At 39.2% G+C, this 26,183-nt stretch overlaps 1 protein-coding gene across 7 annotated transcripts in view; it reads right to left on the bottom strand.

Moving 5' to 3' along the window:
- Window positions 1-26,183, bottom strand: part of SLC39A10 (solute carrier family 39 member 10) — a 77,875-nt gene that overhangs the window by 41,031 nt on the left and 10,661 nt on the right. For 6 of the 7 annotated variants that reach the window (XM_037913206.2, XM_037913202.2, XM_043525902.1 and 3 more), the window contains 4 exons: window positions 12,614-13,696; window positions 11,278-11,485; window positions 3,222-3,391; window positions 1,781-1,999 (listed from right to left, as the gene is read on the bottom strand). In XM_037913206.2, the coding sequence (XP_037769134.1) occupies window positions 1,781-1,999; window positions 3,222-3,391; window positions 11,278-11,485; window positions 12,614-13,696 (1,680 nt within the window). Of the gene's footprint in view, window positions 1-1,780; window positions 2,000-3,221; window positions 3,392-11,277; window positions 11,486-12,613; window positions 13,697-25,054; window positions 25,245-26,183 lie in introns of those variants that run through there. The other variant, XM_037913204.2, reaches the window with a different exon arrangement.

The raw sequence follows: 26,183 nt of genomic DNA, 5'->3' as shown, positions 1-26,183 counted from the left end.
AAATGTGTTTACTAGACAAGTCTGGGGAGGGCGTAAACCTGTTTCTCAAAGACAAAAGACAAGCTGATGCCTCTAACCAGGTGTCAAAAGTTTACAGACAATCACCTATTCCTTGGCAAGGAAGGGGAGCAGGAACAGATCAATCAGCATTTTAGAAGACAACATGGAACCTCTTTCACCACAAGACTCCATGTCTCCGCCCCTACAGCAGACAGGAACTTGATCCATTTCAAAGGGTTACTGAACTACAAAAGTGAAGGGCAAAAACACCCCAAGCATTCTCTCTTTCTATCCCTCTCTCACTCTTTCATTTCAGAAGACAAAGAAACCAGCCCTTTGGACTTTGAGAGCAGATCCTGACTTGAGAATCTGGTAAGCTATGCTGCTGGGAACATGTGGTAAGAATTTTATCTTGAACCAAGTCTAGTTTGTTAAGTTTCAGTTGCTAAGAAGTGTTTTATCTTTATTTCTCTTGTAACCATTTCTGACCTCAATGCCTTATACCTGTACTCACTTAAAAATCTATATCTTTACAGTTAAATAAACCTGTTTTATTCTTTAATCAAAACAAATTCAGCGTTGTGTTTAAACTGAATTGTTTGGTAACTCCAATTAAAGCAGCAAACTTTTACACTGACCCCTTATAGGGGCAATGGACCTCTAATATCTGTCCAGGAAAGAACTGGGCAGTGCAGAATACATGTTTTGGGGGAAAATCCAGGACTCGGAGTGTGTTGGATTACCCTGGAGGTAGTAATCAAGGCTGCTGGAAGCCAGTGTGGCTGGTGTGTGGCTGACAGGCTGCTGGGGTCACAATTGCTGGACCAGGGCTGTGGCTATACACAGACACACTGTTTGTGAGAGGCTCATGTTGGAAGCTACAGACACGGAGAATTGTGAGGAACCCAAGGTTGCAGGGCAGGTGGTGGCACAACCCCTTCAGTATATTCCACTTTCATCCCCTTCTGCCATATTTGCTCAGAAATGCCCTTCATGTGAAAAAGTATGATGAGAGGAAACCAAATCCTTTTTAGATGAAGAGAGTTATAGAAAGAGTGCTACTCAAGTTTTAAATGTAAGGTCTGTAATTCTTTATATTTTCTTACGGAGAGAAATTCCTAATGATTCAGAGGACTTGTAAATGGACTCATAATTTTGTACACCACCATGTTATGGTCAGGCAAGTCACTTACCATATGAACTGAATACACTCTACAAGGAGTACAGCTCCCTCAGCTGAATGTGCCAGTAATATCTCCTCTTAAAATAAGACAGCCTGTCACTTAAGTTAGCCTATTTACCTAGGTACATATCTGGCCCCTATTACTATAGTATCCGAATGTTCCAGATATTTCAGTTCACATTTTCGCAAGCAGATCACCTGCTACTGGAACAACGTGCGGTGATCCTTACTTGCTTAAGAACTCCTCAGTCATCATCTTGGCTAGTTGCTAGTCTACTATGACTGTTACGTGCAGGAGACAATTCAAGAGATCCACATCTTGTGGACGAGAACAGAGTCATTTACAGCTTGAAAAGCAACCCCTTACAGTAAAGGGCCCAGTCAAGTTTTTCACACGCTACTAACCAGAATGAAAATAGGTGAGTAACAGCTAATAGTTTTTACAAAACTTTCAAACTGCACCATGCAGAGTACTTTTCAAGTAGAGTGTTTAAGAATTTATCTTCCTAAGAAAATCTTTGGGTTTTTTATAGGATGCAATTTTCCCAAGTATTATCTTAAATGATGACATACAGAATGAGAAAACGTGGCACATACCTTTTGTTTGTTGTAGTGCTTAAACATTCTTATACAGTGTTCAATGATGAACAAAAGATAAATGCCTGCAAGAGCTACGAGCCCTTTCAATACTGCATCGTATTTTTCCAGAAACCTTTCAGTTCCTGTTCCATGCCCATGGGAATGTCCATGAGAATGCCTGTTTTCGTGAATATGACCGCGGTCCTCGTGGTGACTGTGGTTATGGCCTCCTTGCGACTATTAGGAAAGGAAAAAAAAGCCACAACGTGAATTTTCAATTTCAGTAAACTGGAGTGACTTCAGGTCCATATGACATGTGATGTTGTGCTGCCAAAACAAACAAACAAACAAACAAAACCAAAAAAAAAAAACCCCCAACACCTATCAAAAACCCATTAAAAAAAATAAAGTCTCTTTCCTTCAAAAAAGGTCCATCAAATATTATAACTGTTTCACTGAAAGACCTGCCTTCAATGGCTATCAATAGAAACATTCCCCCAGAGAGGTTTCAACATGGCAGTTAGATGGACAGACTTCAGTTCCTTTGTACCACTCAGGTGTGAAGGAAACTAACTACAAATGAGAATCTGGCCCTGCTCATTAACTAAGCTAAAAATAACCAGTTAACATACAAAAGTCAATTATCTTTACAGTTCCTGCATTGTTAGTAGAAAGAATAACAATCCAACAACTTTAGCTCTAACCCAAAACACACTTCCAAACTCTGTCAACACATACATCCCTAGAACATGTATATCATGGATTATGCAAAATAAACAATAAGTGAACTTTATAGTCTAGGGCAAAAGAATTATGCCCAAGGAAACCAAGGAAGTTCATAGAATACATTCTCTCCATTCTCTCCCTTCAAATAAATGTCAATGTACTGCAACTCATTAAAACCCCATTTCCTTGGATTTAAGAGACATTTCCTGGTAATACTCCCGCGGAGTTAGGTTTTCTACAATATATAAACCAAACAAAAGAAGGATGGGGCACAGTTTATAACAAAAAACATCCAAAACCAGGTTTACATCCTTGTTACTAAAAGCACACACACACACAAAAATATTCAGTTGGGAACTGGTAGCTTGTGACCCTCCCTCAGGGGTTTTCAAACCAGAATCCTCCTGAAGTACCTTTCCAAAATTTCTGAGAACAGAAGTTTCAAGAGGAAACGAAAATAGGAGCTCTACAACATTTACCACATGTATTGAAAAATTCAGCACACTCTTGATACTTCAGTAGTTTTAACACTCCCATGTTTTTTAAGAAACACACAGAGGTCAAATTAACTTAAAGAAACGCTGCTTTAAAATTTCCTTTACGGTCCCAATCTACAGCTCAATCAATGAACATAACAAATAATCAATGCTTTAACTGTTGATGTTCATGTTGAATAGTCCTCTGGGAATTTTAAAACCTGAAGTCCCTGGTGTGGGAGTGGAATGGTACTTACATGTGGCAACAGATGGAGTAGAGCATCTCCACTCAGTGTTCCAACGGCCAGAGCAACCAGGAAGGTTAGAAGGAATTTGAAGCACCCTTGGTTAATGATGGGTATCAAGATCACGCCTAGCAAGGAGAGCAGGCTAATGACAGTGATAGAAATGATACCACAAAGCCAGGCTGTAGGAGGGAAAAAAATTAATACAGAATGGTTTATCAACAGAACATGAAGAAAACTCCTATAAGTGATGAATGACATTCTATTAACTGATAGGAAGGTGACCTGTCAACCTAAATTGTGCCTTTATAAACATCCAAAATACTTAAAAATGTAAGATGTATGCCCATATAGAACCATTATAATTAAGCATCTATCAGTATTTCTCATTACAAACTCAAGTTTTCAGGGCTTTTACAATTAATCTATTAAAACCTTTTAAACAATGTTTGCACTTCTCTGAGGAAGTTTCAAGGCCAAATTCTATTCTCACCCCAAGCACTGCTGAATTATTTTGGACTTACATTGGTGCAAGAAAGCAGAGTTTAGCCTCTGATTTGTTTAGCAAGCAGCTAATACTTTATGTGGGCTAGAAATTTTTTGCATTTACAAAAGTAGTGAGAATTTGATAATCTACTTGTATTGACATATTTTAACATGGAAAGAAATAAAATCTTGTATTTATTCACTTTATCTTTAGTTACACAGGTAAACAGTGTTCAAAGGTTTATTTCAACAATAAAACATGTTAGAGGGCATGAAGGAAGCAAATGAGCTAGGAGAGCCACTAGACTTCAGTTATTCTTCCTAATGCAGAGTTGCAAAAGCTTCGTTCTGTAGTCCATTAATTAAACTTATAAAAACACAGGGGAGCAGAAAGATAGCCTCATTTCTTTTAGCTTACTGTGTTTTATGGACATTTCCTACCTGCCATTAATTTTAACAAGATTTTTATGGAATAGAGAGACTTCTCCTTTGCCAGGTGAGGGTTGCTAGTCTTAGGTACATGATCCTAATAAGACATGCTATTTTTATACATACATTTTCAGCTATGAAAAAGAAACAAGGCTCAGCCTTTGATGGAGAAAATTTAGATGTTAACATGAATCCCACCCCCCAAAATTAAAACTGTTTGCCAGCAATAAAGATGGCAGGAAAGCTTCAAGATCACGGGTTCTCAAACTGGGGATCGGGACCCCTCAGGGGGTCACGAGGTTATTACATGGGGGATTGCGAGGGGTCAACCTTGACCCCAAACCCTGCTTTGCCTCCAGCATTTATAATGGTGTTAAATATATAAAAAAGTGTTTTTAATTTATAAGGGGGGTTGCACTCAGAGACTTGCTATGTGAAAGGGGTCAAGAGTAAAAAGTTTGAGAGTCACTGTTCAAGATGTACATAAGACAAAAGTACTGAAAAAAATAAAAATAAAAAAAGAAAGAAAATGGGGTCATTAAATTGCTGAAATGGAAATTTGCTTTTAAGGGAATTATACCCTTTGACTCCCTAACCCCTCTCCTCACCTGTAGGTTAAAAAAGATCTATCCCCAGAATTAGTGACAGATTGACAGAATCAGAAGGGTACCCAGAAGTCACCTACTACAGGACAGGCCCAACAAAGAAAGTAACAGAACACCAGTAGCCATCACCTTCAGCCCCCAACTAAAACCTCTCCAGCGCAGCATCAAGGATCTACAACCTATCCTGAAGGACGATTCCTCACTCTCACAGACCTTGGGAGACAGGCCAGTCCTCGCTTACAGACAGCCCCCCAACATGAAGCAAATACTCGCCAGCAACTACACACCACACAGCAAAAACACTTACCCAGGAATCAATCCCTGCAACAAACCCAGCTGTCAACTCTGTCTGCATATCTATTCAAGGGACACCATCATAGGACCTATCTGCATCAGCCACACCATTAAGGGCTCGTTCACCTGCACATCTACCAATGTGATATATGCCATCATGTGCCAGCATATATATATAAAACCAGACAGTCTCTATGCAAAAGAATAAATGGACACAAATCAGACATCAAGAATTGTAACATCCAAAAACGAGTAGGAGAGCACTTCAATCTCCCTGGACACTCAATAACAGACTTAAAAGTGGCAATTCTTCAACAAAAAAAAGTCAAAAACAGACTCCAACGAGAAACTGCAGAACTGGAATTAATTTGCAAACTGGACACCATCAAATTAGGCCTGAATATAGACTGGGAGTGGAAATGGCCGACGTCCACCTGGATTGCATTGGCCTCGTTAGCACGACAAAAGTAATTTTCCCACTCTTGATATTCATCCCTTCTTGTCAACTGTTGAGAATAGGCCACTTCCACCTTAACTGAATTGGCCTCATTAGCACTGACCCACCACTTAGTAAGGCAACTCCCATCTTTTCATGTGCTGTATGCGTGTGTGTGTGTATAAATATATATATATATATACACACACACACACACACACAACACACACACACATTATGTTGGATCATATTAAAGAAGCTCTGTATCAAAATCACAAATGAGTTTGATTCCCCATAGTTTAAATTCCAGGGTACTACTAATTAAGAGGTCTCCCGGTTTTTGGTACTGTTTCTCTCCCTCTATGTGTGAAACCTGCAAGCTGCTAATTGCGTTAGTACATTCTAAGACAGAGTCTGTTCTCAAAGCAATTCACACAGAGAGAGACTCAAAGCAATACTCTGTAACAACAGAAATAGCACCCAGAGACTCCCCGCCCTTTTGTTGTATTAACAATTGTGATTAAAATAGAGACAGAGGATGTATGTGGATGGATGCTTGGTGTGGGTAATAACTGAATGATCAGGGAGGTGCCAGCCTAAGAATCCAGTATCCATGGGCTGAAGAAGGCGTCAAGTGGAAATAACCAGAGGACCCCCAGAGGGCAGACTGGAGTCCACCCAACAGCCTCAAGAATGGGAGAACCAAAGAACAAGATAACATCTAGCAGCACGGAGCCGTCAGGAATGTGCTATCTGCTGACTGATTCAGCAACAGCATGATGAAGCAATTCCCATAGATTGGCATAGGAAGAAATTCCTATAAAAACAGACTCTAGAAAGTGAGAACTTTGGGGTCTCATTCTGCAAACCAACTTCCAGGAGCATCAGACGAGCATCTGAAAAGGCCCTGCTCCCTCCTCATGTCCAGGCCACCTGCCCAGTGGCTTGGCATGAGCAACTCTAAGGCTGGTAACTAAGATAACAACCTTGCAAAACCTGTGTGTGTGTGTGTGTGTGTGTATGAATGAATGTGTGAATAAATATGAAATTGAATGGAATGTTATAGCTATAACTAACTGCTTACTATGATTCTTTCTGTATTCACAATAAATGTGGTATTTTGCCTTTTCCCCTTTAATAAGATCCTGCTGGTTTTTATTTTATTGGTATAACACACACACACTGCTTACTGTATTTTTTACTCCATGCATCTGATGAAGTGGGTTTTAGCCCACGAAAGCTTATGCCCAAATAAATTTGTTAGTCTGTAAGGTACCACAAAGACTCCTCATTGTTTTTGCTGATACAGACTAACATGGCTATCACTCTGAAACCTGATACATTTTTGTTTCACTTTGTACAAACTGAGAGGAATCCCAGCCCCTCCTAAATTAATCTTTTAACTAAAAGCATACCACACCTGATTACATTTTAGGGAGGGAACAAAGATGGAAAGACAGGACTAGGAATATGGGGACAGAAGGAAATGTTCTGCCCCGTGTCTGGAGGCTGTGATATTGCCTCTGGCCACTAGGCCGCGCTGCCCTGAACGCAAGGACCACTGTAGTTGACTCTGGCCACTGGGCCACCCAACCTTGAGAGGAGAGCGGCCATATTGACTTTTTCAATTAGTCCTCACCACCGCAAGACAAAGGCTGGTTGTAAGGACATGACCTCGGGGAAGTAATTACCCCGCCCCACCCCAAGTGGGGATGGGGCACACTTGTCCCTCCACCTGTCCCTATAGTACAGTCCATTGAAGTTTTTAATGCTCAGTTAACTAAAAAACCCTCTGAAATCAACCCTAATGAGGACCATTCACTGTAACTTAAAAATAGCATAGTAAGGACTTGTCTATGCATTCTTTTCAGATATTTGGCTAAACAGTTTAAAAAAACAACAACAGTGTATCCCTGCATACTGGGCACATATTTGTATCACTTTCAGAATGTTTATATCAGCTTAGCTAAACGTAATTATGACGGGGATTTATTTCAGTACAAAACCTATTACCCTTTACCTACAGAATAAAGTTATCCCTAAGTACTGAAGATTTCTTATTTTGTGCTTTATGTATTTATTCATAAAGGTACCAGCCACCATACCATCTGGTAAAACTTAACTCTAATTAGTGGGATAACATAAATGGATTTACTACAGATAAAGAACATACATCTTTATCTAATCAAGTTGCCCTGCCTCAAGGCCAAACAGTTTTACAAACAAGGAGTTTGTTTTCAGACAACCCCAAACCAGCAATTCACAGACCATTACATTCAACTGGCAAATGTTTTATTTATACTTAAGATATCAGATGCCATAAGAAGTGCTAAATGTCTGCAATGAGCTTCACTTATTTTGCAAATTAGGTCACTCAAAACGGTAAAGGTCTTCAAACTTAGTTATTCATCAGTTCCCTCTCTCATTATTGAAATAGAAAATACTTTCAAAAAGAAGCGCTCATCTGTGGAAGCTTTCTAATTAGCTTGGCTCAAAGCATGTATAAGATGACAGTTTTCTACACTGTTTCAACATTGTAATTGGTAGAAAATGCTTAGCGGCCTTTTCACAAACCCTCTTGAGAATTAAGCTAGGGTCAACTCTGAATAAAATGAGCCTACCCTGTGAAACAAACAATCTACTACCACACCCACCGTATAGCATTTGGTTTACAGCAATCTTTGAACCAAGTTAATGAGGTAGTAGCTGTGTCACTATGGGAGATTTATATAGAACAAGTAAATGTTTCTTAATGATGCTGCAGTCATTAAAAATAATGACTAGAAGGGCACTCTTCCCAACAATTAACAACATCTATCAGGACATAATTAATACAAGCCTGATTTTTTCTACCATGCTAATAAGCACCTGCAAACTACTAACCAATATTCACTACTTGTAACTGTGACAAAGTGGGAATAATCTGTAACACTTTTAAGAATCCTAAACGTGCCTCTGTTTCCCTCTGCATTGCTACGATGTGGGTGCAAAAGCGTTAACATTGCCCCTAGAACAGCACAGAAGACAGTAGGTGTGTTAACGTCACCTTGCTGTCTGGGTGGAATGAAGAGGGTCATTAAAGAACTCAAACCAACCCAAATCAACAGAGTCCAGCATGACAAAGGAAAGCCCCAAAGGACTGAACAATGAACACCTAAAAAGAGGAAACCCCAGCAGGTGGGATATACAAACTGAGTTGGAGAACAAGGCATGAGGTGACTGGAAAAGGGCAGCCCTTTTGGAGGAACTCAGGGGCACAGACCTGAGGAGACAAAGGGAGACAGGTTTCAGAGTAATAGCCGTGTTAGTCTGTATTCACAAAAAGAAAATACTTGTGGGAGACAGAGGGAGCGAGCCAGAAATGGAGTCCTTTACAGGTTGGCTGCGTCACCATGGCACTGGGCTGACCAGGATGGACTACAGCTTAATTTTTGCCTCTCTGTGCTGACCTAAGGACTTTCAGATTCTGTGGCCAGGTGACTAATAAAATGGCTACCTTGTTCTGGAAAGGTGACCTGTGTAGTTGCAAATACTGAGGGGTACAATACAAAACCTCCCACAGGATTATGGCTTGGCTGGATTTGCTGCAGAAAGCCATAGAGTGGCTGGTGCCAAAGGCCCAGTCTTGGAGGCCCTGGGCCTGCCCCGTGGAACCTGTGTGGGTCCTTGGAGTCAGGCCTGCTAAAAGGTCGCTCCCAAGAGACTGGTTACCAGCTGGGACATAGACCCAGTACTGCCAACTTCAAGAGATTGAAAATCATGAGTTGGACCCCCAAAAATCAAGAGATTGGCCCAAAGATCATGACATTTGTTTTTTTAGGTCAGTCTATTGATTTTTGAGCTCCCCTTGCCCATCCCCAGGGTGTGTGCACGTGACAATTAGCGTTGCCCACTCCCCATGTACTGTACAAGGTGATTTTGGCCCCTGCTGCAGGAGCGCTCACCCCCACATTTGTCTCCTGCCAGCAAATGATTTTGGCCCCTGCTGCAGGAGCGCTCACCCCCACATTTGTCTCCTGCCAGCAAATAATTCTGTCCCACAGATCCCATCAGTTCTGTCCCCACCCAACCCCCCTAGTTCAGTCCCCCAGCCCCTATCACCACCCCATCGGTTCAGCCTCCCTATCCTAGCGACTCTCACCACCCTCAGTTCACCCTTTCAGCACTTACCCATCTGCTCAGAATCTATCATCAATACAGCCTCCCCTGCCGTAGTACAGCCTTCCCGGCCTCACCTCTGCTTCTTAGGGTCCTTCATCTTCCCCAAGCCTGGGAAGGCTGCAGTGGGGTCTCCTCTCTCACTTCCCAGGCTGGTAGGGGAGAAGTCGCCCGGGGCTTGACTGCAGGAGCCTGGCTCCACCACCCCATGCTCACTGAGAAAGCCCTGAAAACTGACAGCAGGAACCGTTGCCATGCCCAGGGTGGCTGACAGTATTTCTAAGTAAAATTAAGCCTCATTCTCAAATGTTAGGATTTAATTCTGACATTTGAGATGTGAAAAAACACCCCTGAGGCAGCAAGTTGAGGCGCTGTAAAGCGCCACTGGAAACAGCGCTCCCAGCGCTGGGAGCTACGCTCCCCATTGAGGTGGTTTTCTCTCCCAGCACTGCGCCGCGACCACACAAGGCACGTTAAAACACTCCTGCGGCAGCGCTTTAGCATTGCCAGTGTAGACTAGCTCTTAATTTTACACAGAAATTGCGACTCTCGTGATCAATTTGCGAGATCTGGCATGTCTGTAGCCCAGGCCCTGTGACTCTGACAATATCTTTATTTTCAAAGCAAAACAATTTTCCCCAAGTTTTTTAAAATAATAATTATGCCTACTAGAGACACTACAGTTCCGTTAGACTACATGGATAATGGCCACAGTAAGCCCTAATTAAAAATACAATCCTTGTCAGGATATCAAAACAACAGATTACTTTTAAAACCCATTAGAAAAAGGCTATTTAGCTTAACTTCAAAAAAAGGGAAGAAAAGCCTATATTTTTTTTCCCCTCAAGATAAAATGAAGAATTAAAAAAAATGCCGTTGAGGAATCTCATTGGGGAATTCTCTAACATGTATTACAAAAACAGCAGCAGTGAAATTAAAGGAAAAATTTTGATACTATGAAATTATATTAAATCACAGAAGTATAAACTGTAACCAGAAAGCCTCAATTAAATTCTCCTACCTTGCTGCACCAAAACTGTTGATTTTGTAAAATAAGATCAACGCTAGAACTGAAGTGGAAGGAGAGGTTAATTTCCTTGTACAGTACCTGGAGATCTTTGAGATGTGTGTCCCTATGCGCGCACCACATCAGGGTGTGAATGCGCCTGTACGCTACTGATCAGAGATTTTCCCATCAGCAGTGTCCACCGGACCACACGTGTCCTAGATACCCTCGTGCCCCGATATGAGAGTATATTGGGGAGGTGGGGGGGCTCAACAGTTTATCATGGCAGCAAGAGAACACAGCTGCACTCCAGCCACATTTCCTCTCAACTGCTACTTCCCCTAAGTCTGAAAGTGTATTTATCTCAATTTTCATTTACAAAACAAGATCAGTTAACAAGTTTCAACCATTCTTTTACTGTGAAATCTACCTTAAGTCCTATGAATCAATATTCAAATAAAATGAAACACTACTAATAATTTAAAAAACCCACTGAATTCCCGATGTACGGATTTGTCTTTTTTCTGAGTTTGTATAGCACTTAGCACAACGGGGTCCTCGTCCATGACCGGGGCTCGTAGGCACTACAATAATACAAATAAAATAAATAACAGAGACAAAACATTCTTTAACAGCCTATGAAGACTATCTTACCTGATGCACCTATTTTATCCTTATTCGTAGCTGCTTCACTTTTATCTTTCTTCATGTCTTCAACCAGCAAATCATCATAATGCTCAATACAAAGTCTTCTGTCAATCTGATACAGCAATGCAGGGCACAGGTACGTAAACAAGTCAGGAGATATTGGAGAGTTGGTTCCAAGACCATAGTACCGCAGTAGCTGAGTGACATTTAAACACTGAAAGCAATTTATGCAACAAATTAAACATGTAATAGTGATTTCACTGAAGAATATATGCAGCTGTAGGAAATTAAAGAGTTTGTCTGCTGCTTAGAAATTCATTCTGACGGTTTGCACAGAAAAGGGAGCAATATTGACCAATAACTTGTCACCTTTGAAACACGGGTGTATACTAAACCAGGAAAAATAATAAAATAAAAAAGAGGCTGTGAAACTATACATAATATACAGCCTCCAATGTTCAGTAGTACTTAATGTCACTGCCAATAAATGTCATATTTTTCAATTACATGGGAAGATTAATGAAAAACAGCAGTACAAACAATGCCTGCCATGGGGAAGAGAGGATAACCCTGAAATAAGAATCCCATCATTTCTCAACTCCCTGCTGCACGTGTTTGGTGTTTTCACTTTAAATGTAATCCTAAAATTGATTATACAGTCCAATATATTGCATTGTTCTGTTTAGAACTTTAAATCAATAAAACACACTATCCTTTTTTTGAGAGTTAAGGGACAAAGATTAACATTGAGGATTAAATGGGAATGGAAGAGATAATAGCCTTTGGAGAGAGGTAAAGAAGCAAAAATGAAAATGGGTAGAAGTATGAAGAGACAACTATACAGTACATAGTATAGAAGCTAGACTTTTATTTAGTGACACATCTACTTCACTTCATCATCATAGTTTATGACCATAAAGATTGAAGTTGGGGACACGTAGAGGAGAGAGAGATTTTTTCAACATCAAAAAGGTCTTTGAAAATCATTAAAGATGCAAGAGATTCAGGAAGAGGTGCAAAACTGTAAAATGATACTTATGAAATCTGTGTAAGAAAAAATAATTCTAAATATATGAAATGCAATATACTTAGCATTTAGGATATTTGAAGCATCTCATCAATGTGGAGATAGAGGATATACAGAGTAAAGACAAAACGGGATGGAAAATCATGGAGTTGGGCTAAAACTGTAGTAGTAAACTTCTTAGTGCTTTTATACTGTTACTTAGATTGTGTATAACAGTCATACCCATTTATTAGTACTAGTTTTATCTGTGAGTACTACTCTTCTTATGGTATCACAATAATAATTGTGTGCATACCAGTTCTGGTTTAGACTCACCTCTTCATGCTGATGTTCATCCTCACTGTGATCCTTGTGACTATGCGTTGAAAAGATAGCATGTTTTCTTACACTAATCCGTTTATGAGGAGCTTCACGCTTGCTGGTATGGCGATGCCCATCCTCATTACCTGGATTAGGATCTTGGTGTCCATGACCGGTGGCTTGGTCATTATCATGTTCGTGAATGTGTACATGTGAGTGAGATGCATCGTGTACATGATCATGTTTATGAACATGATTGTGCTCATATTGATCACCTGGATCATGGTCTTGAGCAAAACCTTGTGCAGTATCTACTGATGTCTCACTGAATTTCTTTCCCTTTCGTCTCTTCTTATGTTTCTGTAGTTTTCTCTCAGGTTGTTCCTGGGTAGTGTTTGTCTCCGTTGAAGGTTCATGGCTTGGCTCTCCATGTTCACTCTGAGTGACTGAATCGTTATGAGTATGAGTAGTACCATTAGGGTCAAGGTGATGATGCAGATGACGCTGATGGTGGTGGCGACGATTGTTGTCACGAACACGCTTAATGGCAGGTTTCACAGATGACTCTACTGTGTCTTTTTCAGGGTCACATTTATGGTTTCTCTTTGTAGATACACCATTCACAGTTTGGTTTTCTGGACCTGAGTGGCTACGAGAATGAGGATGGTTATGAGAATGAGAATGCTTTCCTTCTTGTACTTCTAAAGCATCCAAGTGGGAAACATGATCATGGCCAATATCCTCATGATTAATCTCCACTACTTTTAACTCTCCAAGACCAAGACTTGTTAGCAGTTTTTCGAGACCAAAAAATGACAATCTTCCATTTTGACCATAATGGTCAAAAAGTTTTTGAATGTAGTATTTTTGTTCATTTTCAGCTTCCAGCACTGAAAGTTTACTTGGTGCAGATTCCGCTCCTCCATTCTGGAGATATGGTGCCTCCGAGATCTGATAGTCATTATGGTTGTGTACATGGCTCTCTTCAGCGCTATGGTCATGTCCATCTTCATGGCAATGATTGCACTGATGAAAGATAAATGTCAGCAAACAAATGAGGCAAAATTTTGTGTGCATGTGTACCTTCATCTCTGTTTCCTATGAGAAACACAAAAGAAAACACTTAAAATGAAGAAAAAAAAAGCGCTATTTAAATATTTCCAATGCAACCATCTCTGTAACTGTATGTAAATCTTATCTTTGATTAAAAAAAAAAAAAGCTTTAAATCAATAAAATTCTGAACTAAAAAAAACAAAAAACCCACACACAACCACACCCTCTAGTATTTTCTATAAAAGCCTCCGCTCATGTATTTATATTTGTATAGCCTATAAAAAGGTAGGCTTCTTGAAAACTCATAGCAGAAATTCAAAGTGCTTATAACATCCATACAGTGATGAGGTTAAGAAAAATATCTGCAATTAAATAATGGTAAATGACAAAAACGGTAATTATATTGCACATATTTATGAATGCACATCTATACCATAGCACCTTCCATCACAGGATATGTTTCACTGTCATTTATGAGGAGATATGGGGCACCCACCAGCACAAAGATACGAAGTTGTATGCAAGCACAGTGATAATTTTACTTGACAGTGCCCACAGAATAATTTAGCCCGGTGACCCTGATAAACCTTGGTATGAGCCTTGTAGCACTGACACAGAAGTCCCTGAGGTAAGGGACTCAGCATGAAGTGACATTTTATATACAAAGCTTTGAAACTTTCCCGATTGTGAAGGACTGGGTCCTAGATGAGGATTAGAGTAACAGAACCTCTCTCATCTTCTGTTCTGCCTTGTGCTAAGAAAGGAAAAGTAGTGCTGGAAGCTTCCATACCCACAGAAGGAGTTTTGCAAACAGGAGTCCTGACAGTTGAGCTTTCCATCATCTAGTTGCAGAACATAAAGACATGCCCTGCCAGAGCAGCAAACCCTGAAGATATTCTGGTGGCCTACTGCAGAGCATGCATGTGCACAGAAATCCCTGAAAAAGCTCATTCCTACCCCCTTCCCAACCCCACAGGTGAAGATTCAACCTCACGAGAGCTCCCATTAGCTCTGGGTTTAGAAGTGAGGAAGATGCTTCTGCATTAGAATGGGATTCCAGATTTTGGTTCCAATAAAATTTTGGTTAGAACTTCATAATAAATTGTAGCTGGATTTTTATAAAACATCTGTTCCATCACCTGTCTAGAATGACAATATGCTCTGTCATTTAATCAAATGCCTGTAAATTTTTAGTCATCTGGTCAAATACAAAGAACCACCTCCAGCAACCCTTAGAGAGGAACAATCTGTCTTCACACCCCACCCCTGCACTGAGACCAATTTGACCCACAGAGGTCAGATCAATCAATAAAATGGGTAATTTTCACATAGCCAACTTTCTGACTCACAGAATCATTTAAAAGTGTCATTACTACCCTATATATACACTCATCTATTTAAGGTTTTGTATTAGCGTCCACCATCATAATGTCCAAGCACTTTCTCAGGTTAAGATACTGGCAAAAGTGATGCCTCTACCAGGCTTCTTTGGCTCTTCTACCCTCTCCATTTACAGAAAGCTCTGCTTGGGGTATTCTTTTGGGGAGCGAAGGTGGTGAGGAAGAAATAAGTTGTTATAAATGTCATTCTGGGTATAGTGGAAAGGTTTTGTCAAAGAGGAAGGCCTTGTAGCATGGTCACATTTTGTGTTACTGTGATTCCCTTTAGACGCTGATTTCACACTTGTAACCCTTTAACCAAGAAAGCTTTATCTCTGGCTCTCACATGCTTCATTCTGGACTTTGTAATCTGCTTTGAGCCAGAGAAGCACAAGTGTATCAGAAAGGTCTAGAACCTCAGGTGAGGTAAATCAGCATAGCTCAATTGACGTAAATGGATTTACACCAACTGAAGCTCAGCCCGAATCCCGCTAATGTAGTCAAGACCTGTTAAATTTGAAGATTAGATCCAAGGTCTTGAACAAGCAGCAAAGGCAGGCAGGAAGCCAATGGAGGGACTGGAGGATAAGGAAAGATGGGCTCTCACGTTTCCCCAATCTGTGAAAGAGGTGGGCAATCACATTCTGCTTAAGCTGGAATCTTTGCAAAAATAAATACAAATTCCTCAATAATTATTTGTTTTGAAAATTTAATATACAACTGAAGAGAATGTCTAACAAAGGATAGCATGTTTAAATCTATTAATGCTGAAGGCTCTTTGAGATCAGAATTTTTTTGTTTACAATCAGAGTCAGTCTATCTAGTAAAGCAAAGGGACATCAAAACTCTCCCTTTTCTTTAAAATGTGATCAAGACTAAAATATTCCTACAAGGAAATTCATGTCTAAAGCATGATCATAATCCTTTCGCCAGCCTTGTGATCTTTTTTCATGTGATTATCACATACAGTGCTACTAGTACATTCCTTTGAAATGCAAGTCATGCATCTCTAACTGTAGTGGTTAGTATTGACTGGTACCTTTTTTTGAGAGGATAAACAGTTTAAGTGACCTGTGATCATAACTTAAAGCCAATATAACCTCAGCAAAACACCCATGTCAATCTGCTTCATTTCTGAAGTTCCAGTACCTGGCATTAGCCACCATAAAATTATTTAAAATCAGGATCAATAAATACTCAACTGAAAAACAAACTCCTCCTAATGAATTAATTATATTAGTACGTAGATGTCTCAATACATGGAAGAGAGGAGCTTACAAGTCCCAAGCATAAAAACACATCTATCTAGTTTGTTCCAAATTTTCAATCTATTTACAGCAGCGGCTCTCAAATTATTTTGTTTTTACCATCAGGCCCTATTTTTATCAAAGAAAATATGCTCAGATCCCAGCTTCTATATGCTCCACACAATAGTCATGTGTTCATATATATAAAATACTAGAATACTAAAGTATGTATAAATTCTAACACCTTTCAATGAGATGGAGGGGTTTGTCTGTACACATAGCTTATTCCAACATGGAAAATTGACAAACTGGTCTGCAAATCTCCCCAGGAGTACAAAGGCACGAGATGAGGGGAGGAGGAGGACAGGGAGAACAGATTGGGAGACAGAATAGGGTTAAGAGGGCTCAATGGGGAGTTCCTGTCTGAGTCCTTGAGCACCTCCAAAACAGATACAATGTTAACACTGACTGAAAAATTACAACTTATGATTCAGACTGACGAACTAAAATAGGTTCAGAAGAAAACAAAATTTGGTTTCCATCACCTATACTGGAGTACGGGAATGTAACAAGTGATAATGTGTTAGGCGGGGTTGGGGTGGGGACTTCAGGGAGGGGTTAGAATGGGGGCAGGGAAGAGGTGGAGTGGGAGCAGGACGGGAGCAGGGGTGTGTGTGTCAGTGATGCAGCCCTTGGGCCAATGCACTAGTCCTCCTGTGGCCCTTGTGGTCATTTGAGTTTGAGACCCCTGACCTAGAACATGTAGGAAGAATTAATGCATAACTAAACATGCCATGAACATTTAAAAAGATTAAACTGTGAAGTATTTGAAAGGCAAAGTGTTCCAGCACACAGAAAACTGATCTTAAATGAACCCAGATAGCAATCTGTTAGCCCAAATCACTACATATAGCTGTTAAATTTTATTTTAATTAAAGAAAACTACCCCAGCTACCTAAAAATTACCCATAATTAATCCGAGTATATGACCCCCTTAGAGCGATACTCAAACACAATAACTGCAAGCTATATTTTTGATTGTTTCAAGTTCTTTCTTCCACTAGCAGCTGTGCATATTGATTGATCATTAGAGTCTCAAAGTCCTTCATATATAACCAGCAACATGTGCACTGCGCAAGAGTCATTAAAAGGACAATTTATGGGGTTGGTCTTATTACCAGCTTCCTCTAGAAACAACGCCACTCCAAGGCTCATTTATGAATTCCTATATATAGATAATTGGTAAAATTATAACCAAGAGTTCTGAAAGGCCCCAAAGATCACGTTAGGAGTACTGCAAAACAGGTATCTATTACTGCTGTTAAAACTGTCACAATATTGTCCAGCAGACCAGAATTATTTCTCTTAGAATTAGTCAAATTTCTAATAGAGCACTCCTACTTTCAGATAAGAAAAAGTGAAGTTTGCAGTTTCCTACCCTTTACTATGGGAACATCCCCCGCTCCAAACAAAAACAAAAACAAACCCTAGGTCATTTGATGGAGCTACGCCATTTGGGTATCTAGCACCTATCTTGTTTTTACAGCACACCAATCACCAGATAACTTCACCACCTCTAAAATTTAAGAAGAGTAAAGCCAGCTACCAGAAAAGAAAATTTTGAGCAGGCTTCAGCAACATTTACATCCACAAATTAGTATTTTCAGACATAATTATCCATTTGGTATGGCAAATGTGGGTTCTGTGCAGATGAACCTGGAAGTGTAACTGAGGAGTTAAAAAGTTACAATTTTCTGGAACAGTTATTTTGCTAACATTTTAGCTTAAGATAAAAAGTAGGAGGTGTCAGTGAAAAACGTGTAGAGGGTGAAATAATTGGTGAAGTGAGAAAAGAATATTTATTTACTTAGGAAAATATGTGGGAGACAATAATTTACATATCGTGTTTGGAAGCATACTTTTTTTAGCCTTGTAGTGTTGAAACATTCGGAAGTGTAAAGTGTCAATATTTTATTGTCTAATAATGCTCTATCAAAAGCTTAGTGCTCATGTGTTATTTAAGAATGTGAACCATAAAAACATGTGTGCCGTAAATAATATTGTTTTTCCAGTGTAATAAAACTAAGTAATTTGTCTGAATTAACAGAGCAATACAGATTAAAGCAGTTCCTTGAGTTAGATGGTCACTTCAGAATGACTATCTAATTGGGTTTTCCTACCCTAGATGATAGAAAAGAGTTTCTTCTCAATGCTAAACTAGACTCGTGAATGTTGCCACTAACCATAAAAAGTAATGGAGATATTTTTATTTTCTTATCAGTAGCGGGAACTGTTGTACATGTTTAATTATTTCACGGAAAAAAATAGGCGGAAAGGCAGCATTGTCTTGGATGTGTGTTTAATTCTTACATGCCTCTGTTGCTGCAGTTTAAGATTAAGAAACACTAACAAAATCTTCAAATATATATATCACAAGACTTACAGATAGTTAGTGCTAAATAAATTTTATGTCCAGTTATACAAGACAGTAAGGCTCTGATCCATCTAAGCACTTAAGCAAGTGATTAGCTCCAATGACTTCAGGAAAATTTTTCAAAAATGACTTCAGCATCCTCCGTGCAAAAAATCACTTTGGAAAATGGGACTTTAGACCTTGATCTAGCAAGTTCCTAACAATTATGGTGTATAAATATCTATATATCTATATGTCTATCTATCTGATTCCAAATTAAAGGGTACAAGCTATAGCCACCACTACTACCTCATTGTCCCAACAGATATACAACAGAACCTCAGAGTTATGAACACTAGAGTTACGAACTGACCGGTCAACCACACACCTCATTTGGAACTGGAACTACACAATCAGGCAGCAGCAGAGACAAAAAAAAAAAAAAAAAAAAAAAGACAAATATAGTACAGTACTGTGTTAAATGTAAACTACTAAAAATAAAAGGAGAGTTTATAAGAAAATTTGACAAAGTAAGGAAACTGTTTCTGTCCTTGTTTTATTTAAATAAAGATGGTTAAAAGCAGCATTTTTCTGCATAGTAAAGTTTCAAAGCTATATTAAGTCAACATTCAGTTGTAAACTTTTGAACGAGTAATGTTTTGTTCAGAGTTACGAACAATCTCAATTCCTGAGGTATTCATAACTCTTAAGGTTCTATTGTACTACCTTTTTAAAAAAATTAACACCATCACCATCACATATTTTGAGATTAGCTTTAAAGCCATCATTTTAGATACTTGTATGGCCTTTATGATCATAGTATTGAGTGCCTCAGTCTTTTTAATTTATTTATCCTCACAGCACCCCTGTGGGGATAGGATGTAGTATTATCCCCATTTTACAGATGAGGAACTGAAGCCAACTTGCTTAAAATCACAGGAAATTTTAGGCAGAGCAAAGAATTGAACTTGGGTCTCCTGAATCCCAGACTACCACCCTAATCATAACTACTGGGACATCTTTCTTCCCTACAGGTGACCAAAGTAGTGAAAAAGCCTCCTCACACACTGCCATCCAGGCCTATGACTTACAACCTACAAGAGTCACACTATTTCATCCTGGAGCTCCTCTGAGTAGTGTGAGACAGTAATTACAATAGTTGCGTAGCAAACCTTTATCAATCACAACTCATTTCAACTGAGACCTCAATATCTGACAACCTCCAGAACCATATGATTACTGTAAAATATCTTCGCTCTTCCTAGCTCTAGAAGAAGAGCTTCTTCGCTCTTCCTAGCTTTATTTTAGTGAAGATTATTTAAAAAAGCTTTATGGTTACCATTTTAGGATTGTTACGAGAACTATATGAGGCAAGTGTTTATTCTGGCCTCAGTTCTTTGCCCCTACACACCCACGATGCAAGTGCAACTTCACTCAAGCATTAGTTCTTGCCATATTCAGTTACAGAACACAGCACTTTGAAGGGAAACTGGAAAGTCATCATCTCAAAATGTTATATCTACTATAGTTACTTGTATTACACAGGATTACTGTAGCAAAAAGATGGCAAACTCTATTCTTCAGTATGTTTATTTTGTGCACATGTGAGCACTTTGGGTCTGGTGAATTTCAATGATTTTCCCTGTATAGTTAGTATCTCCCTTTCCGAAATGAACCCTATAAACACAACAGTGAAGCAGGAAACTTGCACACATTTTTAAAAAGAATTTTCTTTTAAAAATAGATTGGGAAAAATCCTAACAGAGCAGTTATTGATAAATTTAAAAAATTCAAGTTAAGCGTTCCTTTAACTATGCAACTACCTACGTGCACTTCCCATGGGCCCATCACCATGTTACTGTACATTCTATTGACACACATCATGATTGGTTGGAGAAAGCAAGTTAGACAATGCATTATGATTAAAGCTGCGAGTCTTTCACAGAGGTCACGGACTCCATGACTTCTGCAGCTGCACTGTGGCTGACCCCAGGGCCGCCAGAGCAGCTGGGGTGGCCCTGGGACCAGCCGCACTGGCAGGTGCTCCAGCGGTCCCAGGCAACTGGTCCCAGGTGCTGCTCCGGGTCCAGGAGCAGTGGCGGTAGAGTGGTGGCGGGCAGGGCTGGCTCTACCCTTTTTGCTGCCCCAAGCGGCGAAGGAAAATGCTGCTGAAGAGAGAAGTGGAGGAGCTGCCGCCCCGCCGAAAGCCGCCTCAGTGCCGCCCTTTCCCGTTTGCCGCCCCAGGCACCTGCTTGCTAGGCTGGTGCCTAGAGCTGGCCCGGGTAATGGGGCCCCGGGGTGCCTCCACACACATAAGCAGCAGTGACTACCGGAGTACCACACCCCTTCCTCCCCCCGCAGCACCTAAGATTTAGTTAGGGGTATTTTTAGACTTTTTGGTTATTGCCTGTGACCTGTCCTTGACTTTTACTAAAAATACCTGTGACTAAATTGTAGACTTAATCATGATTCATTAGCTTATATGATCAATTTGGAAAGATAACTGTAAGATAATTAGATGCATCTATTCTAGACTAGTCTTCTGCATGTAATTTGATCCACTGTAAGTGGCTGGCTCATACTGTAATTCTGTATATTCGTTTACTGCTTCTGGTAGCACTCCCTGATAAGAGTACAAAGGCCAGATATGAACTGCCTCTCCCTTCACTATGATCATGTTTTTAAAGGATTTTGGTTCCCCAAGGCTACCTGCTGAAGTAATTCCATGTCATCATGCTAATTGCCTTTCTGAGACTGTGATACTAAGATATACATAGAAATATTTCCTCTTCTACTCCCGGAGCCACTTAACTCTGTCTCTTCCCTCCTTCAGTCATTATTTTGCACTTTGGGGGCCTTCTCAACTTTGCATGATTTTGTCTCCTACTCCAAGGCCAGATGAAATCTCTAGTCTGTTTTCATACAATTTTATTAGTGGCTCAATCCAGTTCTATAGGGAAAGACAACTGTCCACTAAGTCTCTAATACTTTGACAGTACCAGGCAGTGGTTCCCAGTGCAAAGCCTGGCATTAATAATTTTAGTCAATAACAACTGAATAGGTACTGATAACAGACTGTGCCTGACAATTTTGGACAGAAATTTAAACCCGACAATTCAAGGATTTTTGTTTCAGCAGAACATCAAGACATGTTGTAACTAACATGTACAATGAGTAGTTGATTTCCTTCTTTTTAAAGATAGATAATTGGCAAGATTATTTAAAAAACAAGTCAAATGTGTTAGCATAGCAAAAATATCCCAAGCGAGCAGGAGCTTTCAGAGGCATATTCTATAAATTTGCCATGTTTAAAACTCTGTCTTATCTTTTAGCTTTCATATCACTTCCCCTATGGATCACCAAGTTCCTGCTTTGAAAGAGATCCCTGTAAGCTCTTCATTGATGTCATACTGATCATGAAACTTGGTGAAGGCTGGAGTCTGACCATAACTTAAGTGGCATGTGTGCTATTTATTACAATATTGCATAATTTGAAAGCTTTTTTAAACACAAAATATTTAAGAATTCCAGAACTTTAACATGAACTGCTTTCTATTATTCTAAACTTTTTTATTATTCCATAGGTAGACTCTTCTCTGCTACAGTTTAATGATAACAGACAACAGAAAAGATCTTTCCAAGTAGCAAACAGCAAATCAGAAAGGCCTGGATCTCATGGACCTTCTTTTAAAAAAAACAGGAAGGGTTTTTCTGTTTATTTTTTGTCCCTTAATTATTTTCCCTTGTTTAGCGCATACCACACTTTTCTGCAGTTCTCTTGTGTGTCAGATGCATTTGCAAATCATCTTTAGAAGTGTTTTAAATTAATGGGTTAAACTGTAACAACTGATAACTTTTTTTTTTACTTACATTAAATATAGATTTATTTAAAAACAATAAGCCTATTAAAATTAGGTTTGAAGTTGACAACCCATTTTAATGCCTAAATCTATTAAAATCATTTAAATTAAATACAAAAAAATCACGTAGTACATAGTTGCTGCCAAGTTTTAAAGAAAGTCAAACCACGAAAATGGTGAAGTCACTGGCTACGCACCTGAAACCAGAGTTTGTTGAAGTGCTAAACCAACTTTCTACAGCGGTAACCTCTTCTACAGGTGCACAGAGAATATTTTCTTCATTTCAATTTATTCAACTAGTTCATTTGACTAGTTCACTCAAGTTAAGAAATCAATTTGGAGTTGAAAAAGGAGAAAAGTCTGTTTTCTTCTTCCAATCTATGAATAAAAACTAAGGGCTTGGCTACACTTGCGAGTTACAGCAAGTTACAGCACAATAAAGGAGCCCCGGGCACTCTAGCTCCCTACCCGTCCACCACACTGGCAAGGCACGTAGAGCGCTCTGACTCCGCGGCTACAGCACTGCTGGTGCTCAACCTGAGTGGAATAACGTTTGCTGCGCCTCCGCTGGAGCGCCACGGCGCAGTGTGAACGACGTGTTGCATTACTGCGCTCTAATTGACCTCTGGAAAGTCTCATAATCCCCTTAAGTCAAGTGGCCACTCTTGTCATTGTTTTGAACTCGCTGTAGGAATGCGGATATGCCCTTTCAAAGCTCCGTTTCTGACAGCTGGCTGCTCATCTGCTCCGGGACAAAGGAACCATTACTGAGGAATGCTGCTTCCTTTGAGTGAGTGAGAGGCGGGGGTGGGGGGAGGTCTGCTGCTGTCTGAACTTACAAGACAGCATGCTGACACGCTCTCAGCCCCTCAAAAACCCACTCTCTCTCTCCCTCCACATACATATAACACACTCCCTGTCACAATCCAGCCCACCGCCCGCATTTGAAAAGCACGTTGCAGCCACTTGGATGGTGGGATAGCTATCACAACGCACTGTCCTTTGTGGCGTTGCAAGAGCTGCTAATCTGGCCACGCCAGTGCGCTTCCAGCTGAGAGTGTAAACGCTCGGCAGCGTTTTCCCTGCTGTGTTCTCCCAAGGCTGGTTTAACTCCCAGCGCTCTACAACTGCAAGTGCAGCCCTGCCTAAGTGTGAAAGGATGAGATTTACTAGTTTTAAAATCTTGAAGGGCATTGATCAGAAATAATCAGTTCAATTCACTAACTACTGGCAATATTTCCCTTATTTAATAAATCAGTTAATTTTAAATACAAAGCACGTTTTGATAAAGTTTTTTCTGATGTTTCCAGCTCATTTAATAAAAATTAAAATGCTTCTGTGCATTTTAATTAAATTTATGTTTCCATCCAAATAGAGCTTGACACTAATCACAAGTAAAAAAATTAATCACCACATTATTCACCATATTTGAAAATAATAAAAAATGTAAAAATTAGGAATCTGAATCAACGTATGTTAAATTACATAACTGTTTAAATAAACGTGAATCCTCATGGCTGGCAAAAAGCACCACCAAATTTAATGTAATGGTTATATTTAGCTGCAAATCAACATGTTTTAATGATTATTAATGAGAATTAGCTTTCCTTCAGGAAAATAATTAAAACATACAAATGTAAAACATGATTAAAACTCATTATGTAAATCAAGGTTTCCTGCTTGGTGATTTAAATCACAATAAAAACTGGTAATGTAAATTGCTTTGATTTAAATCAATCTGCCCTGTGTTCAATCTTTATGATGCTATCAAACGTTGCACATAAAGAATCTTCTTAATGTAAGTCCACACACACATCTAAAGTTTAGTCTAATTATTACATATAAGTGATATTACAGTCTGACCCTGAGAAATGCTGAGCTCTCTCAACTACCACTGGTGCCAAAGATGCTTAACATGTTGTAGGAGGTGCTCAGCTCCTGAGAGTACCACACCCGTATTTTCTGATTTCTATACGTATTAAAGTGCATAACAGGTTATTTTATTCTACTCATCCTATCACAGAGCCACTTCATTAACTTTTTGTGCTATCTGTTCACTGAAATAATTTGTCCCTCTCCTCAGTCTGCGTCACTGCCAGATTAAAGTTACAACCTGTCCCTCTGCATAGGTCATCTATTCGGAGTAGAAACAGCAAAAGTCTCGCTACTGACACCTTAGTTCTCAATGGAACTTTAACTCCAAGGCCTGGAAAAATCCCATAACCTGATGCCCTAGATCATTATGTTACAGCTGGACTACTATTTTTAGTAAATTTCACATGCCTAGCAGATTATCATATCTTCAGCCAATGTAACAGTGTGTTAAGTACAAAGTGTAAAAAATAATAGGAGACAAAGGACACCTCAGGTTCTCTTGCTGTCTCATATTTTCTCATTAAAGATTTAAATATTAAGAAATTCTCAGTTAAGCTGCTTGTAATTTCTGCATCATTTAGATTGCACCTTTACAGATAAAGTAAATTCGGTATTAAAAAATAGTTACCTTTCGGAGTAGATGGTAGCAGGAGAAAATTTCTTGGATAATACTTTGGTCATTACCAGGCAGTCAAAGGAAAGTATTTGTTGAAGGCATCAGAAATTCAAACGTCCTTCTCCACCGCCCCTTTACCCGCCCATCCAAAAGCATATGTGGACTAAGGTTGGAAAGTGTACTCAGTGAAAAGCATAATACATCAGGGATCATCATGGTGTTCTTCCATCACTACTGGAAGTTACTGTAAAGTACAAGATTACATAAATGATACTGACCAAAATTAAGTAACAATCCCATAATTGTTCTGGCCCTTGTGTATTTGTATAATATTTATCTGACACACAGCTAGGTATATGTCTGCTTCCTTGAACTGAAATAACTATCTCCCTTTGAGAATCCCCTTGTTATAAAATGTAATTAACACCTTGCCTTAGAAGGTAATTTCAAACCTATATTGTGAATTTAAACTAATCAAGTTAGAATAAAAGAGTAATCTAAATTTCTGTACAATTCCTTTGTAGATGCTGCCAAAACACTCTCCGAGGAAATGACACTTTGTATATTTCAATTTTACTACTAGATTGAAAATGTAATAGTAGTATGTTGTCTTAAGCACAACTGCATTTTTGGAGTTACTTTCCTAGTTCAATTTTAATATGTAATAACAGGAAAGCACGAACTTAAAAAAAAACCAAAACATTCTTCACACCATACAAAAAATTAGTGCCCCTTAATGAATGATTAAGTTTTATTACTTTATGAGCCAATATTCCTGTCCAAAGATTAAAAGTACCATAAATTCTTTGCTCTCTTATAAGAAAAATGTTAAATCAACATATGTAGCCCTTTGGCACTGGAAATCCTGAAAAAGAGTGCCAGAAGTCAAAGAATGTATTTTGAAGACAACTAAAATATTTTTACAATATTTAACTAGAACCACTTACATCTGGTGTAATACAATCATTTTAAACCACTAATTTAATTATATAAGTACAAAATAAAAACACTTATTTTCAAGTATATAATTCACAATAATTAGCTGCAGCTACTGTCATTTTTAAAAGTCTTAAAATATCCCCTTACCATAACTCATCCCACTAAGAGCATTCATGCAGTTTCTTAATTCCAAGCATCATAA

This window comes from Chelonia mydas, chromosome 11 (assembly GCF_015237465.2).
Source record: "Chelonia mydas isolate rCheMyd1 chromosome 11, rCheMyd1.pri.v2, whole genome shotgun sequence".
In the NCBI taxonomy this organism is placed as follows: Eukaryota; Metazoa; Chordata; order Testudines; family Cheloniidae; genus Chelonia; species Chelonia mydas.
Note: the sequence above shows the minus strand (reverse complement) of the source record. Positions and strands in the feature narration are given on the sequence as shown.